We start from the raw sequence: 18,369 nt of genomic DNA on the forward strand, positions 1-18,369 counted from the left end.
ACGGTACACGGTGGGTGTACAAGTTTTTGTGTACAAACTTTTACGCAGAGATATGTTTTCATTCCAACTGGGTCTATACCTAGGAGCAGGATGCTACTAACGTGGTCACTCCATGTTCAATCTTCTGAGAAATTGCCAGGCTATTTTTTTTTAGTATGTTTATTAGTCATTGATGAACCTTTATTTATTTATTTATATGTGGTGCTGAGGGTGAACCCAGGGCCTCGCACATGCCAGGCGAGCGCTCTGTCAGCCCCAGCCCCAGCCCAGTTGCCAGGCTTTTCCAACGTGGCTGCTCCATTTGACGTTCCCGCAGCGGTGCGCTGAGGGCTCCCGGTCTTCACCGCCTCGGCAGGCAGCACTGTACAGTCTGGCAGCCACGCTTGGGGCAGTGAGGTGCTTCCCTCCTCTACTGAGAAATAATCGACACGATTGCACATATTTAAGGTATGGCGGGTGATGGCTTGATAGACGTGTTCCTTGTGCAGTCTTTGCCACAGTCACACTGTTCAACACACCATCTCCTCGTGTGGTCACCTTTCTCGTGGTGTGCACTTGAACTCCTCTCTTAGAAACACGGAAACGGGGCTGGGCTGTGGCTCAGCGGTGAGCGCTTGCCTGGCACGGGTGAGGCCCCGGGTTCCATCCTCAGCACCGCATATGAATAAGTAAGTAAAGGCTCATCAAGAACCAACACAAATATTTAAAAAAACAAGAAACAAGTACTCCATACAGTACTGACTAGTCGCCATGCTGCGTGCAGGACCCCGAACTTGAGTCTCGAAGTCGAAGGTTTGCGACAGCGCCCCGCCACTGCCCTTGGCAGTCACCGTTCCACTCTCTGCTCTGTGAATTCGACTGTGGAGTCTGTTCACGGTGTAGTGAGATCATGTGGTGTTTGTCTTTCTGTGTCTGGATTCTGTCATTCAGCTGTAATGTCCCCCAGTGATGTCACAAAATGGCAGAATTCCCTTTTTTGATGGAGGGTCCTATCGCACTCTGTGTGTCTGATTCGGTGTGGACACACTTTCTTTGCCTCCCCATCCACTGAGAGACACTTAGATCGTTTCTGTGTCTTGGCTGCTGTGACTAATGCTGAGGGTGGCTCTGTCTCCTCGGGGTTTTACCCAGAAGAGGAGCCCCTGGGGAGCCTGGTAGTGCCGTCCCCAGGTCTCCATACGACCGCACCAGCTTGCATCCCCACAGCAGCGTGAGGCGCTCCCCTTCCTCCACGCCCTCGCCAACACACCTTACCTCTGGTCCTTTTGAGACAGCCGGCTACGTAGGTGTGAGGCGGTGTTTCACTGAGGTTCAGATTGACGTCTCCCTAATGATCAGTGATGTCTAGGACTCATATGCCCATTGGCCATTTCTCTGCCTTCTTTGGAAAAGTATGTTCTCAGGTCCTTTGCCCAATTTTTTTGTTTTGTTTTGGTACCGGGAATTGAACTCAGGGGCACTCGACCACTGAGCCATATCCTGAGCCCTAATTGGTATTTTATTTAGAGACAGGGTCTCACTGAGTTGCTTAGCACCTCGCTTTTGCTGAGGCTGGCTTTGAACTTGCAACCCTCCTTCCTCAGCCTCCTGAGCCACTGGTACCCAATTTTTAATAATGATTTTTTAAATAATAATTTTAATAATAATAATTTTTTGTTTGGGGGTAGTTTTCTTTTTTTGACTGTTGACTTGTATGAGTCCCTTATATATTTTAGATATTAACCCCTTTTCAGGTACCTTGTTTGTAAATATTTTCATGCATCCTGTATGTTGCCTTTTTGCTTTGTTTGTTTCCTTTGCTGTCTTGTTTTGATTGGAGTTATCCTGATGACTACAGTGTTGAATTAAAAAAAAAAAGACTAATATACCACAGTGCCTTGACATGCCTTATTTTATAAGGTGCCCACTCTTCTCTCTTATTTTTTCCTTGCATTTTATTTTTATTTTAAAGCGATTGTAAGTGGAATCAAAGTTTTCTTTTCCCAGCCAAATGATTACACACACCTGAAATCTCAGCTACTCGGGAGGCTGAGGTAGGAGGATTGCAAGTTCAAAGCCACCCTAGGCAACTTAGTGAGACCTTGTCTCAAAATAAAATAAAATAAGGGTTGGGGATGTAGCTTAGTGGTAGAGTGCTTGTCTAGCATATGCGAGGCACTGGGTTCAATCCTCAGAACCACACAAAAAAATTATTTTCAGTTGTTTGCCATTAGTATTATAAAAATACAGTTGTTTATGAACCTTGTATCTTGAGATGTCACCAAACTTCGTTCATCAGTTCTGGAAGTTTTGTTGTAGATGACATGTAAATAATCATGTCTATGAATGTGAATACTTTTAGTTCTTCCTGTCCAGTCTTCATGCTGTTTGTTTGTTTGTTTGTTTGTTTATTTTCTTTGTCTTATGTCCTGGCTAGTACCTCTGGTACAGAGTTGAATAAGGGTGGCCATAGCAAACACCCTTATTTTATTTCAGGTACTGAGAACCGAGTATTTGGTGTTTTATAACTAAGTATGGTCTGAGCTTTATCATACTGAGAAAGTTCCTTGCTGTTCCTAGTTTGCTGCAAGTTTTTATAGTGAATAGTGATGGAGTTTGTCGTGTTTTTTCCACTTCTGTTGAGATGATTGTATTTTATTCTTTTATCCCATTAATGTGCAAAAGGACAGTTTTTAATTTTTCTAGCTAATGCTAGAACCAGCCTTGGATTTCTGGGAAAAACTCATTTGATTGTGATGTATTATTGGACTTGATTTGCTGGTATTTTCTAAAGAATGTGTCTATGTTTATGAAGAAGATTGATGTTACAATTTTCTTTTCTTGTAATGTCTTCATCAGACTTTACTAGGATTATGCTGGCCTCAGGAAAAAAGCCAGGAAGTGTTCCCTCTGTTTCCTGTTTAATATTGGTATTATTTCTTCCTTAAATATTTGATAGAATTTCTATTTCTTACCTTAGTTCTTTTTACACTTTGTTGTTAGATACAGGCACATATATTTTTTCACATTTTTTATTGGTGCACGAGCATATATATTATGAGGAATTGACTCTTACTGTTTTGATAAGATGTCCTTCTTCATGTCTGATTCACCTACTTCCATGATTCAAGTCTATTTGAATGATTCATTTTCATCTAGTTTTTTTTTTGTTTTTTGTTTTTTTTTGGTGTATCCCTTTCTTTTTCATATTTTCAACCTTTGTCTTTGTATTTAAAGTATAGCTTTTATAGATAGCATATAATTGGGTCTTGCTTTTTTATCCAGCTTGACAATCTGCCTTTTAATTGGAGTGTTTAGTCCATTTACATTTAATATAAGTATTGATATGATTGGATATAGGTCTGCCACTTTATCATTTGTTTTACATATTGTCTTACATATTTCTATTTGTCTTACATATTTTTGTTCCTCCATTCTTCCTTTCCTGGCTTCTTTTGGGTTAATCAAATACTTTTTAGTATCCTATTGTAATTGTTATTGGCCCTTTAGCTATGTTTGTATAGGTATGTGATTTTAACATACCTATAATTACCATCATGTAATTTTAACATGTCATAGTCTATTTGGAGTTAATATTTACTGTTTTATGTAAAGCATTGGAATGTTAAAAGATATATAATTTGTATATATACAAATTACACTTGTAATCCCAGTAACTTGGGAGGCTGAGGCAGGAGAATAGAAGATTTGAGGCCAGCCTCAGCAACTTAGCAAAACCCTAAGCAAAACCCTCACCCTCTTGGTGAGACCCTATATCAAAATTAAAAATAAAAGGACCAGGGATGTGGCTCATGGTAAAGCACTCCTGGGTTCAATACCCAGACCCCCCCCCAAAAAAAGTGCATATAGTCATATCTATACACATGTATTCTTCAAAAGTCAGAGCAAAACAAAATATTTTTATAGACATGAAATAATAGTGTATCTGCCACAAGTAGACCTTCAAGAAATGTGAAGAGGATTTTTTTTTTTTAGGCTGAAGAGAAAAACATCAAATGGACTTAGATCAACAGGGAACATTGAAGAATATAAAAAATGGGTGTGTGTGTGAACTTTTGTTATCTAGTGCTGTATGCTTTTTTTTTTTTTGGGTGCTGGTGATCGAACCCAGGGCCTTGTGCTTACAAGGCAAGCACTCTACCAACTGAGCTATCTCTCCAGCCCGCTTTATGCTCTTTTTACCATATCTATATATGTTATAGATGCCATAATATCGTGTTATAATTTGCTTTAAATAGATGTGTTTTTAAAAACTGAAGGGCAAAATAGTTCATATTTATCATTTTTGGTGTTCTTCATTGTTGCCAGTAGATCTAAGACCATTTGATGTTTTTTTCTCTTCAGCTTAAAAAATCCCCCTCACATTTCTCGCAGGTCTCCTGGTGGCAGATACTGATATTTCATGTCTGTGAAAGTATCCTTGTTTTGCTCTTTTAGAATCTTTTGCTGTACATAGGATTCGGGGTTGACATCGTTGCTTTTGTCTTGCTTTGGTTTGTTTTAAATTTGTTACTGTTCCCTTCCAGACATTTTTTCAAAGTGTGTGTATAAAGTATCATATTTTAAAAAATCATGCTGACAAGATTTTCTCTCTACTTTTGTCCATCTTGTGTGTAGATAGAGTTTTCTTAGTATTCATCCTGCTTGGGACTTGCCGAGTTCCTAAAATGTGTATTTTTGCTTTTCACCAAAGTGTGGAGATGTGGCCGTCGTTCTCGCACCCTTGGCGCCCCTGCCGACTCGCTGGTCTGCTTGCCGCTGCTCGCGGGTGCTGACTCATTTCCTGCCAGTCTTTTCCCTCTGTGCTCTACACAGCAGCTCATTTCTGCTGACCCATCTTCAGGTTTGCTGTCTCTCATCCACTGTCTCTGCTGTCCAGAAAATGTTCCATTTTAGTTCCACTTCTTTTGAGTTATGGAATTTCTTCTCTTCAGTAGTTTCCATTTCTCTGCTGAGAACCTCCATTTGTCCCTGCTCTGTAACGGTGCGTCCTCCTCTTCTGTCCTTGAGCGCATTTGTGACACACCTCTGAGGTCCGTGTGTGCTAATTTAACATCTAGGTCACCTCCTTTTTGCTTCGCCACGGGTCACACTTTCCTTTCTTTGTATTGTGTATCTAGTAATTTTCTTTGCATAGTTAGTGTTGTTAGAGACTTTGGATTGTGTTATATTTCTCTGAAGGAAACGGATTTGCTCTGGCAGTCAGCTCGTGTGATGGGGCTCAGATTCCAGCTCTGTGTCCTCTGCCTAGGGGCAGCAGTCTCTGCTCAGAGGTTTCAGCTTCCAGATGCTCCTTTGCCAGGCCCCCTGCCGTCTGCCCTGAGGCTGGGCAGCATCTGTCCACAGGTGTTGGTGCTCCTCTGTGGCTGCCCTCTTTCTGGAGTTCTCTGCGTCCTTTTACCAGCCTTGAACATGGCCTTCTGACAACTCAGGCCTGTAAGATTGCTGCTTTTTGCCACCGAGCTTGTGCAGACTGGGCAACATAGGACAGACGGGCACATCATTGTTGACTTCTTTCCAGTTTCTGCCTGCTGTGGGCAATTTAGATAGCTTTGTTTATTTGATCCAGGTTTCATGGTGGGTTATGGTGGTTATCTCAAGAGGGGATTAGTCTAGCCAAGCTCCCCTGCCGTTGCCAAAAGCAGGAAGCTTGTCGCATTTATCATTGCTTTTTTTCAATTAATAATATAAGCATCTTTCCAAATAATCAAGCCCCACCACCATGCGTTCTTCTACCAATCACTTTTAATACACTGTATCATTCTGAGAACTTGCTATAATGTATTTAACCATTCAGATTTTTGCTGTTATAAATAGATAACAGTGTGATATAAATTCTTGTTGTCATATCTATGGTTTTTTCCTTAAAAAAATCCTCAAATTGCTGGGTCAGGTATGTAATCTTAACGCTTTTTCACGATATTCTTTAGTATTAATGTTGCTGTTGAGTTTTGTTTCCCTGGTGCCTGGATTGAACCCATGGCCTCATGCGTGCATGCTGAGTAAGTGCTCTGCCACTGAGCCTCACCTCCTACCCATTGCTCTTAAGTTTATCAGGTTGTTTTTAATAAGCACATGATGTTTTGTTATGTTAAAGGTGAGCATCTAAATATTAAGTTAAACCAGGCACAGTGGGTCACGCCTGTAATCCCAGCAACTGGGGAGGCTGAGGCAGGAGGATACCAAGTTCACGGCCAGCCTCAGTAACTTAATGAGATCCAGTCTCAAAATAAAAAATAAAAAGGGCTCGGAGTGTGGCTCAGTGGCGAAGTCCTCCTGGGTTCAATCCGCAGTACTACTAATCAAATAAATATTTAACTATTTCATAGGTACATATATTCCATCTCTTGTATGGAATCTAAGGGTTTTTTTTCTGCAATATTTGTTTCAGAGTCCTGTTCGATTTGATACCTTTGATAGCCTTTCACTAAGTATTCCAGCTGCCACTTGGGTATGTACTGATCTCTGGTTTATTTGGGGTATGTTTCGCAAACATTTCAGTCTGAAAGATCCTCGCGGTGTCTGACACAGCTCAGATGCTGTGTGTGACTCAGCACACGGTGGTGGCTACGCCCTTCTTAACTTCAAGGTGTGGCACCGGGCCTGATTATGGGGGGAAAGCCATGGGTGTTTCTTCTCTTGCTGCAGGAAGTTTGGCTTTTTCATCACATACCACACACACGCGCGCACACACACACACACCTCAAATCTAAAGATATGTAAAACGTAGATTCAGATGTATCCATTAGGGAGGCCCATCATTTTCCAGCTTTCGCCTTTTACGCGTCAGTCTTGGTAGGGGCAGCGTCGGGCCCTTGAGCTCCATCTTGTGCAGAAACCTCCAGTTGTGTCTGTGGAGCTCTGTTGCCCACAAATGCCAGAGTAAAGCTCTGGGCTGCACCTGCTGCCTGCCGGATTTCAGCATAGCTCCTCTTGGGTTGTTCTCATTTTCTTCTCACGCCGTAGGGTCACCCGCTGACCCTGGACCACTGCCTTCACCACTTCATCTCATCGGAATCCGTGCGCGATGTTGTGTGTGACAACTGTACAAAGGTATGCATGTAGTCCCCGCGTCACCTCCCAGCGGGCACCGGGGCTTCTGCAGTGCCCCTCACACCGTTGGCCCGAGCTCTTCTGAAGGCCTGAACCCAGAGGGTCGTGGCAGCCACTGCTGTTTCCCCCGACCTGGTTTGGAAAGTGGCTGCCCGTGGAGTTTCGATGAGTTTTGTTTCATACAGGGCGTGGGAGAGGCAGGAGCCTCGTGCCTGGAGTTGGGGGAGGCCCTGCCCCTTCGCTGCAGTCCCCCTTCCTGCGTCTCTCACGCCCTGCCTTTGCACCTGGGCCATCTGTCTGACTCCCCGCATAACTGAACCCCACCCTCTGAATGGAGACGAATTGTGTGAACAGAATTTTTGAAGATAGGAAACGATAGATTACATGCCAAAGTTTCAGTTTTGAGTCTTCCCTCAGTTCTCTTCCCTCCATGGCTACTGTTATTTAGTGACGAAGAGGATCAGTGGAGACAATTTGCAAGTAATTGAGCAGCCACGTTGATTTCAGCAGCTGGCAGCTGAGGGCCGGTCGAAGGCACCAGCTTGATGGGCCACTCTCCGCAGGTGTCTTGCTCCAGGGATTTCCACAGGGAAATATTCTTACTTCTATTTCAGATTGAAGCAAAAGGAACATTGAACGGGGAGAAGGTGGAGCACCAGAGGACCACTTTTGTTAAACAGTTAAAACTAGGGAAGGTGAGCCCAGCCGTGCCCCTGGTTGACTTTGCTTGGGGGGGCTCCACGTGGCCTGCCCTGAAGCCGCCCGCTCTTTCCGGTCGCTGTCTCCCACAGCTTCCCCAGTGTCTCTGCATCCACCTCCAGCGGCTGAGCTGGTCCAGTCACGGCACACCGCTGAAGCGGCACGAGCACGTGCAGTTTAACGAGTTCCTGATGATGGACATCTACAAGTACCATCTCCTGGGACATAAACCCAGTCAGCCCAGCCCTAAGCTGAAGGAGGGCCCGGGCGCTGCGCTGGAACTGCAGGACGGGCCCGCAGCCCCCAGGCCAGGTACGTGCCTAACGTGTTGACCTTCCCTTCCGCACAGAGAAGGGATTGGCATCACCACAGTCTGGCTTCCCTATGATGTGAGCACAAGGCTCAAGATTCTTGAGAACAGCAGGTTTGGGGGTAGAACAGGGATTTTTTGTTTTTATGTGTGGCGCCAGGGGTCCAACCCAGGACTCACACATACAAGACGGGCACTCTATCCCGAGCTACACCCCAGCCAAGATTTCTTAAAGAGGTTAAAATCATGTAGTAATGAGGGCTGGGGATGTAGTTCAGTAGTAGGACGCTTGCCTGCCATGCCTAAGGCTCCTGGGGTACGGTCCCTAGAACCACACACACAGTCACATCGTAATGGTTTTTAAAATTCCATTACAGATGAAAAGGTACGGGAAGAAAGCACAAGATGGCAGTCTTGCTTTTTCATCTTTGGACTGAACGATAATTGACTCAGATCATTCCAGTGAATTTGTTTTTCTTTCTCCCCACCCCTAATAGAAGTCACAGCATTTATACAAGCAACATGGGGAAGAAATGTCCCGACTGACAATCACGGAGCATCTTTTTTGGGTTGATAGAACCCTGGATTTTTTAAATATATTTTTAGTTGTAGATGGACACAATACCTTTATTTATTCATTTTCTTTGTGTGGTGCTGAGGATGGAACCCAGTGCTTCACACATGCTAGGCAAGCGCCCTACCACTGAGCCACAACCCCAGCCCCTTTACCGGATTGTTGATCTCATTAACTCTCCTCATGTGAGCTTAATTGTTGAATGGGTCCCCATTCGGCAGGATCACCCATGAGAAAATTGAGGCTCCTCGTGGATCACAATTGGTCCAGAGACACAGCAGCTGGTGATCTGACCCATAGTGTGGGGCTGGGCAGTGTTTTAAAGGAGGCTGTGCAGCACAGTGAGTTCTTGGGAGCTGTAGGTGAGGAAGACCCACCGCCTGCACACAACCCCCAGGCCACTCAGGACTGTCTCCTGGACTCGCATGCCATGTGGACTGAGGGTCCCTCGCTCCTTTTGTTCTTTTTTATGACCACAGTTGCATGGCCTTGTAAGTCGTCATTTCATGGAGGCTGTGCCTGTGCTTTCTCACCAAGCCACTCTGTTAACACCAGGAACAGCTGAGGTAGGGAGAGCCCAGTCCTTGGCCTTGTTTGATCTCAGAGGTCTCTTGCCCCAGCCGCCTCCTCTCCCAGCTGGGCTGCAGGCCTGCTGGTGCTCAGAGTTTTGTGGCTCCAGTTAAAGATGCTAGCAGTGAACTGCTTGGTACAGAAAAACTCCCAAACATGACGCTTGAACAGAAGAGATGTAGATGTCATCTTACTGATGCTATCTACGACTCAGGTGTTCATGAATTTTGTTACACAGGGATGCTCCTTAGAAGCTGACAGAATTTTTTAAACAGAGAATGTTTAGATCAGTGGTTCTCAGCATGAAGCGATGGAAGACTTTGGGCAATGCCTAGTGACATTTTTGGTTGTCTCAACTAGGGAAGGGATGCTACTGACATCTAGTGTGGAGAGTCCAGGGATGCTGCAGAGCACCCTGTAACACAGTGTAACAAAGAATTGCCCAGCCAGAATGTCAGCAGGGCCAGCTTGAAAGGCCTTGGATAATTAACTCCTGCTTGCTGGGCGCTGAAGCGCACGCCTGCAGTCCCAACTGCTGGGGAGGCTGAGGCAGGAGGATCGTAAGTTCAAAGCCAGCCTCAGCAAAAGCAAGGTGCTTAGCAACTCACTGAGACCCTGTCTCCAAATAAAATACAAAATAGGGCTGGGGATGTGGATCACTGGTCCAGTGCCCTTGAGTTCAGTAATTTCCGGTACCCCCCAGGGAAAAAAAAAAAAAAACTGTTGGGGATGTGACTAAGCAACCCTGCATTCGATCCCCGGTACCAAATAAGTAAATAAATAACTGCTGCTTTACTTTGATACGTGTCGTTTGCAAACAGGGGTAGGAATCTAAATGACTCACACAGTCATCAAGGCCCGCAGTAGATGGGGCCCGATACACTTTTCCTATTTGGACTTAAAATAGGGACAAAAGGGCAGGAAATTCTATGAATGGATTAAGTAAAAACAAGCAATTGTTTTCTGCGGCGTCTTGGGGAGGGAGCTCATTTTCCAGGCTGTCAAAACCGTATTTTGTTTTGTTTGCCGAGAGCCACTGCTGATTTTCCATTGATTCAGGCCTTTCTCTCTTGCAGTTCTGAATCAGCCAGGGCCCCCCAAAACCCAGATTTTTATGAATGGCGCCTGCTCCCCATCTTTGTTGCCTACCCTGCCACCCCCGTTGTCCTTCCCTCTCCCGGTTGTTCCTGACTACAGGTGAGCTACTCTTCAGAGCACGTTCTTTCTTCATTATGAGCTGTTGTCTGAGTTTCTGATACTAATGTTTCACTGACATGAATTAATAACAATTTAGAGATTAATTTTTTTAAATTGTAAGGTGGAATTTCACTTTATTGCACATTCCTACCTCATTTTATCCAAAATGGAAATCCCTTTAAAGATAGGAAATATAAAAGTACACAGAATGTGTGCACGTGTGTGTGCGTATGTTATAACATACAAAGAGGAAAATTTTAAATTTCTTGGAATACTACTTAGATAACCAACACTCCCTGAAATTTCCTCTGGTCGGGCACAGTGGCCCGTGCCTGTCACCCCGCTGCTTGGGAGGCCAGCCTCGTTAACATAGTGAGACCCCATTTAAAAACATAAATCAATCAAAAACGTTGCGTGTCTGTAAACGTGCACGCTCTGCACGCGCTCCCTATGGACATCTGGCCACACCGGTAAATACAGATATTTTCACCGCTTTATGATATTTTGTCCCGTGTATGTACCATTGTGTTGACCCTGTTGTTTAGCATCTGCGATTCTTTTGTCTTTGTTTTTCTGCCTGTAAGACTGTCGCAACTGTTAAACCCTTCGTTCCTAACATTTAGCTCCTCCACATACCTCTTCCGGCTGATGGCCGTGGTCGTCCATCATGGAGACATGCACTCTGGACACTTTGTCACTTACCGACGGTCTCCACCTTCAGCCAAGAACCCTCTCTCCACCAGCAGCCAGTGGCTGTGGATCTCTGACGACACGGTGCGCAAGGCCAGCCTGCAGGAGGTGCTGTCCGCCAGCGCATACCTGCTCTTCTACGAGCGCGTGCTCTGCAGGACGCAGCCCCAGGGCCAGGAGTACAAGTCTGAGGAGTGACCGTCCACGCCGTCCAGGACAGAAGCCAGGTGGTGCCGTGTGTGTGCGCCAGCATCACCTGGAGCCCTCCGCCCTCCGGTGTGTTGAGAGCAGGCTGCACGCAGGGGCTGACCCGCCCTGCTGTGCGCCCGGGAGGTGGAGGAGAGCGGTCATGTGTCTTCTTGCTCATCTGGTGCAGTTATTAAAAGCAACCAGATTCCGGAAGCCACCTTTTCTATATCGTAACACGTTAGACGTTCTTAGAGGGCAGTTACCTTTGCCTAATCCTGACATTTCAACATAGCTCTTTTATTTTTAATAAGCAGGCCCATAAAAATGGTTGACAAGAATTAGTGAAATCGTTGAAGGCAACAATTTAGAAGAAAAAGTGCCTTTCACTTTTGATTGCTTTTGTAGCCCGTCCATTCTGAGAAAGAGACATGATCCAAGAGTCACAGAAACAGTGTTTGAAAAGCTCTGTTCCTCCCAGGTCATTCAGAGGATATCAGGAGGACAGTGCAGATGCCTCAAGAGCGCCTCCCCGTTTTGTATGCCTTTTTCTAACCTTTCGATTCTTTCTATGTCGCAAAGGCACACCTGCCAAGTCTCCCCCACCCGGGGAATTCTTTCACTACGTTGTCAGGTACTGTAAGTGAAACGCTTACCTGTTGCTTCTATCTTTTGTATACTGGACGGAGAGATGGGTTTATAGCACATTATGAAAACCGTGTGGCTACCCAGACTTGACAGTATCTCAGCATCTGTGGAACACCCGCGTCTCGTCCGCTTTGTAGAAAACTCAGTATATAAGGACAGTTACTTTCGTGTTATTTATTGCTCACACAGTGCTCTTCAGGTTTACGGGTCGGATCTTGGGGCCGAGAGAGAACCCTGCCTCCATGCAGAGCTGGAGTAGGACGGGTGCTGTCCGTGGGGCTGCGTCTCCCTGGACCCGTTTCCTCATTTGTAAAGCAAGGGGTTAGATTAGATGGCCGCAGAAGGTCCGTCCTTCCCACAGAAGGAAGAAAGCAGTTTGATTTCTTAAACACACGGAAATACAGTGACATCTAGCATTGTCATTTTGTTCTGGCCCATGTTCTAAATTTATTCATCTCCAGTGGCCTCATTCAAAGAGAGGACGTTGTGCATTTTCTTCCCTTTTCAGAGAAGTCTCTTGAATGCAGCCCAGGGCTGAAGGAATTTTGATGACACGCTAGTACCAAGTTTTAGCTAGGTTTGTGATTTAAAAAAAAAAGATTCCAAACTCAAACTGACTCTTCAAAGATTTGGACTCAGACCGATCCAAAAGGTCACCTGAGGTCAGGCCAAGAACTGCTTCCTCCACCTGGAATGAGCTTCCAGGTGTGCTAACAGTACAAGAAGCACAGGTGGTCACTGTGCAGCTGGGCCGTGTGCATCCTAAGAACCTGGGGACTCTCCCTGCCACGAGATGTACAGTGGGGTTCCCCAGGCCACCAATGTCAGTGTGAAAGTAGCAGCTTCAACCACCGGGTCTGTTCATTACAGACCTCGGCCTTGGTGTCGAAGTGAATGCACCCGTTCTTATCTAGATCCAGTGACACAAACCCCAGATCATGTGACCGTAAGCTGCACTGCAAAGTCGTAGCTTTGAGTAACTGCTGTTCTCAACTGAGTACCTTGAAATAGGCCGTCAGAGATGCGTGCCAGGACTAGCCTTCAGACACGGGTTGTGAGGGGCTCCTTGGTCAGAGGCTCGGGTGTGAGTGGAGGTTGGGAATGTGAATGACCACCTGTCTGAAAGCTAACTTTCTCATTTTGTAAATTATTAGGCATTAAGCAGCAGCAGAATAATCTGATTTCTTGTTTTAAGTTATTTACAAAGTCAGTAGCTTCTTTTTGAAAAGGCCTAAGTTAAACCAGTAGTTTAGGCCATAATAACTGATTTATGTATTTGCTAAAGGTACTTTTGTATCTGCTATGTATTATAGCAATAAAAGAATCATTTTGTTAGGAAAAGTCAACTGGTGGTCTCTTACAATTTGCTAATTTGATACAAACACTCTCTTCCGGGCCCTACACTTTCCTTAACCTGCTCCTGTGTTCTCTATTGCTAAAGGAAACGCCAGCTCTCTTTCAGAGTAGACCAAAAAAAAAAAAAAAAAAAACAAAAAACGCTGTTAAAAACATTTTTATTTCTTAGGCAAAATTTTACGAAATGTCAGATTGATCCTCGGAGCCAGAACCCTCTTGCGGACGGGAAGGCTGTGATACCAGTGAGCGTTGGTCGGGTGGTTCATCATCAGTAAGCTTCCATGGGCCAGCTGCAGGCTGACCACCTCCAGCCTCCGGCGGGGGCTCTTCCCTCGGGAGTCCTTGTGCCGGAAGCAGAAGTCCCTGCAGGCACCAAAGGAGACGGAGGCGATGGGGCTCCTGGGCGCCAGTTCTCTCTCGTCGTCTCGATGCTCCCCAATGTGGTCACGGCCATCTTTGTACCTGCAAGGAGGAAGCCAGTGCTGAGAACCCCCTCGTGTGGCTCCACGCCGCCGCGGGCTCCCGGTTTCCTCGCGGCTGTTTCTGCAGGCCTGAGTGCCTCAGTGCCCTGCAGAGAAGTCGGGCCAGGGGCTCTTCGCTTGGTAACCTGGTCCTATTTTTTCTCCTGCTTGAAAACTTCACACAACCAAGAGCAGCCAAAGTCATGTCTCATCATGCCCGTGTATGTAAACCTTTGTGTCACATAAAATGATTCCTCCCTACACACAGGATACGCTCCCCTGCCCCCGAGGTCTCCCCCGTCCCTTTCCTGCCTCGCTCAGTGCTTTCTGGCCACATCAGAAGCAGTCCTGCTTCCCAGGTACCCCGGCGCCCGCTGCTCTTCTCGAGGTGCCTGGCTGCAGCTCTCCAGTTAGTTACCAGCTCGGAGGTCACCGTCTCACCCTCCTGTAGCCATCGCGCCCAAGTGTCCTCTGCCCCGGTTCTCAACCAGGGTGATTTCTAACCCCAGAGACCCTGGGCAGTGTCTGGACAGGTGTGGTTGCCATGATGGCCAGGGGTGCTACTGGCAACGCTGGTGCTGGCCCAGGACTGCACTCGGTCCTACAGTGCCCAGGTCAGCCCTCATCAATGACCCACCCAGCCCGTAACCGTAACAGAGCTGCTGCAGACACCACCTGAGCCCTGGCCCTTTCCTCCACTGTTCATGTTCAAACCAGCCTGTTTTACTGTCTCCACTATGCTCCCCACTGTCTCAAATAACCTGTCCACCTGTCTGTCCAGGAGCTAATCACCCTCACCGCCTACTGCCGCCCCAGCTCCCCAAGGCCGCTGGCCTTGGCGCACTTCCGCCACCACATCCCTTGTGTGCCACTGAAAGGTCTGCTGTGCAAACAGACCAAGCACGGTGGGGCCCTGAACACCTCCTCTTGGAGGAGACAGAAGGTACATAAAACTTACTCCCCCAAACAAGGGAGGCGTCACCTGTTGACGAGCACAAAGTTGAAGGTCTGTCCTGTCAACCCCGAGACACGATCCCGGACGCGCTCTAGAACGGGGATCCAGGGCTTTGGAGACAGCGTGAGGCCCGAAAACGTGTAGGTCAGCCCAGCGTCACCGTACGTGGCTTGTTTCCTTGGCACGTTGTGCCACTTCCCGAACACCTGGACCCTGGCCAGTGCACCTGTGCAGACAAAACAGCAGTGCCAGCCCTCCGGACCCCAGAGATGCAGGCAACGCTCGCTCCCCAGGTATCGGGATAGCCAGGGAAGGAAAAGAGGGATGGCATTGTCCCTCTGTCCTCCAGTGTCACATAATGCCCAGTCATGCAATACCCCTCCTCAAAATTCATGTGGCTTGCCCAACATTTCCATGTAAAACCACTCTTGCCCTAACCGTGGTCACGGTCTGAAGTCAGTTCTCAAACGCTGTAACTAACTGCCTTTAGAGTAGGAGAACAAGGACACAGCTCAGCGCCATGTTTTCATGGCAGGACAATTTTGTCCACCCTGGGGACTGTGCAGCTTCTGCTGGGCCAGAGCCCAGACTGCCTCACAGGGCAGAACAGCGGTTCTCAGCGTGTGGCTCCCAGACCAGCAGCCCCCACGTCACGTGGAAACTCCTTGGAAACTAGACTGCAGGGAGACCCCCCTCTTAAGCATTTGGACACAATCTCCAGAACTACCCTCCACCACTTCCAGTCCCGGAAGCTTTTTAAAAACACTGATGCCCAGCTGGCCCCAGCTACTCTGACTCTCGAGGTCTCCTGTAGAATCCTTTTTTTTTTTTTTTAAATAGTGCTGAGGATCAAATCCAGGGCCTCACCCAAGCTAGGCAAGCGCTCTACCACTGAGCATAACCCCAGCCTCAGCTCTGGGGTTTTTGTATGATTGCTTTTGAACTTTCCCAGGTGATTCTTGTCAGTAGCCAGGTAGAGTCACTCTGGTCAACTGCTAGTCGACAGGCAATCCTGTCTTTCCCAGGTTGTATCCCAAGCCCAGAGTGGCGCAGAGAATATTTGCTGACTCCGTTAGCAAGCCCATCAGTAACGGCTCTTTACTTCAGATCTCTCCTAACCTGGCATCACTGGTTTTAGCAAACAAGCCTTGAAAACACACGTACGCATCTTCTGCTCACCTGCAAAATATTCCACTTTTTCCTCCAACTGTTGGAAAATCTCATCGGCCTCGGCTTTGCCAAACAAGACCATGTAATCGCAGTCCAGGCCCTCAGCCCGAATGTGTCGCCAGTTGGGGACGGCCAAGCGGGTGGCATTCCCAGGGGTTTCTCCCCTGGGCCTCTTCCTTGGGCATCCTTCGTCTTCTCCCAGGGTAGCTCCTTTACGTCTGGTCTGCTCTTGCTCCTCCCCCTTTCCCAGGAATCTGTCCATCCCTTCTCTCTACAGGACCGAAGTCGATGTCAGTAGTGAGACACTCAGAAGGGAAGAGTGCCCAAGTTCTGTCCCTGATGAAAAATCCATACATCGGTTTTTAAGTGGTCTCACAGAAACGCTCCTATTTTGGGATGTAGCTCAGTAGTAGGGCAGGCCCTTTGGTGCCTAACGTGTGAGACCCTGGGTTCAATCCCCAGTACTGAAAAAAAGTTTAAGGCATTAAAGCTGAAAGAACCCCTAGGGACTATCTGGCCAGGGTCTTCGGGCAACAGGCTATGCATCAGAACCGGCTGGCTGGGAGTGCAGCTCAGTGACAGAGCGTGTGCTTAGAGCATTATGTAGGGAACCGGGTTCAAATCCCAGCACCCAAAAAACCAACCAACCAACCAAGCAAACAAAAAGGAATCGGTTGAAAAGCTTGCAAAAACCTAGACACTTGTACTTAACCCGCCGAAATTTTTAAGGAACACTCCCTCCCCCATGGGAATTAGTATTTGCAATTAAGTTTGGAAACTCCAATCCAAACCTTGATTTTACAGACAGGGGAAACGACGCCCGGAGGGGATAGGAAGTTTGGTCCAAAGTCACCCAGAAATGCAGGGTCTATTTCCCGTCCACGTTGCTGAAGGGGAGGGATAACTGACTTTCCCGCTTTCTGACCAGTTTTGAAACTGGTCAACTGGTCAGTACAGTGATATTCAAAGGGACATGACTCAGGAGCTAAATGCCACTTAGTTGCGGCCAACCCCTTCCTCCTCCTGATAGAAAATAAGACCTGCAACGCGTGCGTGTGGTGGGACCTGCGGGCGTCTCCTTACACGCTCGGACTGCCCCTGCGTGGCTCTGAATCGGGCAAACTCGCCAGAAGTCCAGAGCAGGCGGGAAAAACACTCACCCGACCCCGCCGCAGCTCAGGTCGCGCATGCGTGTAGGTTTCCCGGGCAGGCTGGGAAGTGCAGGCGCGGTTGCAAAACCCAGCGGTCGCCGGCCTCCTGGCGCCACCTGTTGGTTCCTCGATGCATCGCAGGCATTGTCATGTCCCTGGGCAATGTCCTGCCATCTGGGCTTAATTGCCTCATCTGTGAAGTGGGGACTACAACCTCCGCCAAGAGAGGGTTCTGAGGATTGAATAAGAGGACGCATGAGAAGTGCCAATGAAGTTTGTTTTAAAGCTTCTGCAAAGTTTGACAAAGGTACGATACTGTAAGACCACCACAATCAAGATCTAGAACAGTAATGGCCACTTACATTGTTATATCGTGTGCATGTGCAAATATGTAACAACAGCATGTACAACAATAATGCACCTATTAAGAAATGTAGGGAAGAGGATTAAGATCTAGAACAGTTTCATCATTACCCCTCTGGAAGAGCTGGATAAGATGCTAGGGTTTTGTTTCAAGTCATTTTGGAAACTCTAGGAGGGTTTTAACCCAAGAAAATCCCCGTCTTTTGGTCATCAACTCTTGCCCCTTACCCAGTTTCTGGCAACTACCTATCTTTCCTCTATCCCTCTGGTTTGCATTTTCCAGAATTTCATATGAATGGAATTATACAATACTGTAACCTTTTGTGTGTGACTTCTTTCACTTAAGGATGCTGCTTTTAAAGATATATTCATGTTTTCAATCCGCAGCACTAAAAAAAAAAGAAAAGAAAAAAGAAAAGAAAGAAAGAAAGAAAGAAAGACTGTTTGCATCAGTTGTTTATCCCTTTTTATTGCTGATTAGTATTGTATGGGGTGCAACCCAGTCACATTTGGGTTCTTTTGGGTATTAGGTGATTGAATAGAATCATTATAAACATTCCTGGACGAGCTTTTGTGTAAATATAGATTTTCATTTCACCTGAGTAAATGCCCAGGAGGGGGATTGCCAGGTTACAGAATAAGAGTATAAATGTTAAACTTCATACAAACTGCTGAACTGTTTTTCAAAGCATACGATATTCAGTTATGAGTCTTTCCTTGCTTAAACTCCTTGCCCTGAGCACTGGCACATAGCACCAACAAGGATAAATAAAGCTGCCCTTACCCAGGTTACATTTTAGAGATGCAGACAGGAATAAACAAGGAAAAAATAAATAATTTCATATAATATAGAAATTATAGAGTGATAGGCCGAAGGTGGGGCAGGAGGAGAAGGCCTTATACACAGGCCTCATGGGGAGGAGCTGGGTGTGTCCAGCTGAAGTACTGGAATCCAGATTTTAGTAGTAGGGTTTTGGTGGGAGAGG

At 46.7% G+C, this 18,369-nt stretch overlaps 2 protein-coding genes across 4 annotated transcripts in view; one reads left to right on the plus strand and one right to left on the minus strand.

Annotated features, from left to right (window-relative positions):
• The window catches only part of USP30 (ubiquitin specific peptidase 30), a 30,802-nt gene extending 17,529 nt beyond the window's left edge, over positions 1-13,273 (plus strand). For 2 of the 3 annotated variants that reach the window (XM_079151370.1, XM_079151369.1), the window contains exons 8-13: positions 6,392-6,451; positions 6,967-7,053; positions 7,668-7,748; positions 7,845-8,064; positions 10,283-10,403; positions 11,027-13,273. In XM_079151370.1, coding sequence (XP_079007496.1) covers positions 6,392-6,451; positions 6,967-7,053; positions 7,668-7,748; positions 7,845-8,064; positions 10,283-10,403; positions 11,027-11,291 — 834 coding nt within the window. In that variant the 3' untranslated portion in view covers positions 11,292-13,273. The remainder of the gene's footprint in view (positions 1-6,391; positions 6,452-6,966; positions 7,054-7,667; positions 7,749-7,844; positions 8,065-10,282; positions 10,404-11,026) is intronic. The other variant, XM_079151371.1, reaches the window with a different exon arrangement.
• Positions 13,274-13,426: 153 nt separating this feature from the next.
• On the minus strand, positions 13,427-16,189 carry ALKBH2 (alkB homolog 2, alpha-ketoglutarate dependent dioxygenase). Its single transcript, XM_079151444.1, has 3 exons — positions 15,879-16,189; positions 14,727-14,925; positions 13,427-13,745 (listed from the first exon to the last, which is right to left on the minus strand). Exons 1-3 carry the CDS (start codon positions 16,129-16,131, stop codon positions 13,442-13,444), a joined length of 756 nt encoding a protein of 251 aa, XP_079007570.1. The 5' UTR covers positions 16,132-16,189; the 3' UTR covers positions 13,427-13,441.
• Between the last annotated feature and the right edge of the window lie 2,180 nt (positions 16,190-18,369).

This window comes from Sciurus vulgaris (genome assembly GCF_902686455.1).
Source record: "Sciurus vulgaris genome assembly, chromosome: 8".
Lineage (NCBI taxonomy): Eukaryota > Metazoa > Chordata > Mammalia > Rodentia > Sciuridae > Sciurus > Sciurus vulgaris.

Bases quoted from the DNA above. Each gene is read 5' to 3' on its own strand.
- ALKBH2 (XM_079151444.1), bottom strand. From the start codon at position 16,131: ATGGACAGATTCCTGGGAAAGGGGGAGGAGCAAGAGCAGACCAGACGT. The intron at 14,926-15,878 runs GTGAGCAGAAGA...TTGTCTGCACAG, and splicing joins AAAAGTGGAATATTTTGCAG to GTGCACTGGCCAGGGTCCAG. The intron at 13,746-14,726 runs GTGACGCCTCCC...TCCTCCTTGCAG, and splicing joins AACTTTGTGCTCGTCAACAG to GTACAAAGATGGCCGTGACC.